At 55.5% G+C, this 977-nt stretch overlaps 1 protein-coding gene across 1 annotated transcript in view; it reads left to right on the top strand.

Moving 5' to 3' along the window:
- The first annotated feature begins 173 nt into the window (after positions 1–173).
- The window catches only part of WDR73 (WD repeat domain 73), a 7,629-nt gene continuing 6,825 nt past the window's right edge, over positions 174–977 (top strand). Inside the window, exon 1 of the mRNA XM_009329028.1 lies at positions 174–180. Coding sequence (XP_009327303.1) covers positions 174–180 — 7 coding nt within the window. The remainder of the gene's footprint in view (positions 181–977) is intronic.

The following is a 977-nucleotide window of genomic DNA, read 5'->3' as shown; positions in this document are numbered from 1 at the left end:
GGAAGTGGTGGAGTCCCCATCCCTGGAAGTATTTAAAAGACGTGTAGATGAGGCGCTGAGGGACATGGTTTAGTGGGCCTGGGGGTGTTGGGTCGACGGTTGGACTCGATGATCTTGGAGGTCGCTTCCAACCTTAATGATTCTATGATTCTATGCTGAAAAGTGAGGGAAAAATGAACAGTACAGAACATCAGAGAACACAGGAGACACTGCACAGACTAAAAGATTCGGATGTATTTCTGTAAAAACAAGCCGTTTTTCTGATTACTCCAGAGCCACCTCAGAAGCTGTAGGCTGCCACCTTGCAGTGTTACAGAAAATAGGCACAGCGTGCCTCACAGCACTGTGCACGCCCGCGAAAACCCTGCCAGAAGACAGAAAAAGCACAATAATCTGTAACAAACTCCCAGTTATCACCACTGATCCTGAAGCGTCACTGCCACAGGCAGCGAACCGCAGCTGGGCGCAGGTTAGCTGCCCCGGTCCTTCAGCACCTGGTCCGAGCCTACGCCGGAGAGAAACGGAGGGGAACGAAGCGCTGAAAGAGCAATCGTCTTCCTTCAAACGCGGGCTCACGGCGAGGCCCAGCCCCGCCACCTCGGCTTGAGCAGCATCCTCTTGGCGGAGGGGACCGGGAGTCGACGCGACGGTAACGCAGCGCTCGTCAGGAAGACTGCGACGTACCCAAGAACGACGTGCGTTTAATTGTCAAAAATGAGAACGCGAAGCCTGCGTTTTAGGGACATGGTTTAGTGGCCATGGTGGTGTTGGGTTGACGGTTGGACTCGATGATCTTGGAGGTCTCTTCCAACCTCAATGATTCTATGACTCTAAGGGTTAGCCGGGAACCAGCCCGTGACCACCGCGTTACACGGAGGCACCGGCGTACGGGGCAGAGGTCAGGCTGGCTTTTCCGAAGATTTGGGAGGCTTCCGAATTTGTCGCTGCGGCCCCACGCGGCCGCCGCCGCGCGCCGG

Source organism: Pygoscelis adeliae, unplaced genomic scaffold (genome assembly GCF_000699105.1).
Source record: "Pygoscelis adeliae isolate BGI_AS28 unplaced genomic scaffold, ASM69910v1 Scaffold297, whole genome shotgun sequence".
In the NCBI taxonomy this organism is placed as follows: domain Eukaryota; kingdom Metazoa; phylum Chordata; class Aves; order Sphenisciformes; family Spheniscidae; genus Pygoscelis; species Pygoscelis adeliae.
The sequence above is the reverse complement of the archived record's forward strand: the minus strand, read 5'-3'. Positions and strand labels throughout refer to the sequence as shown.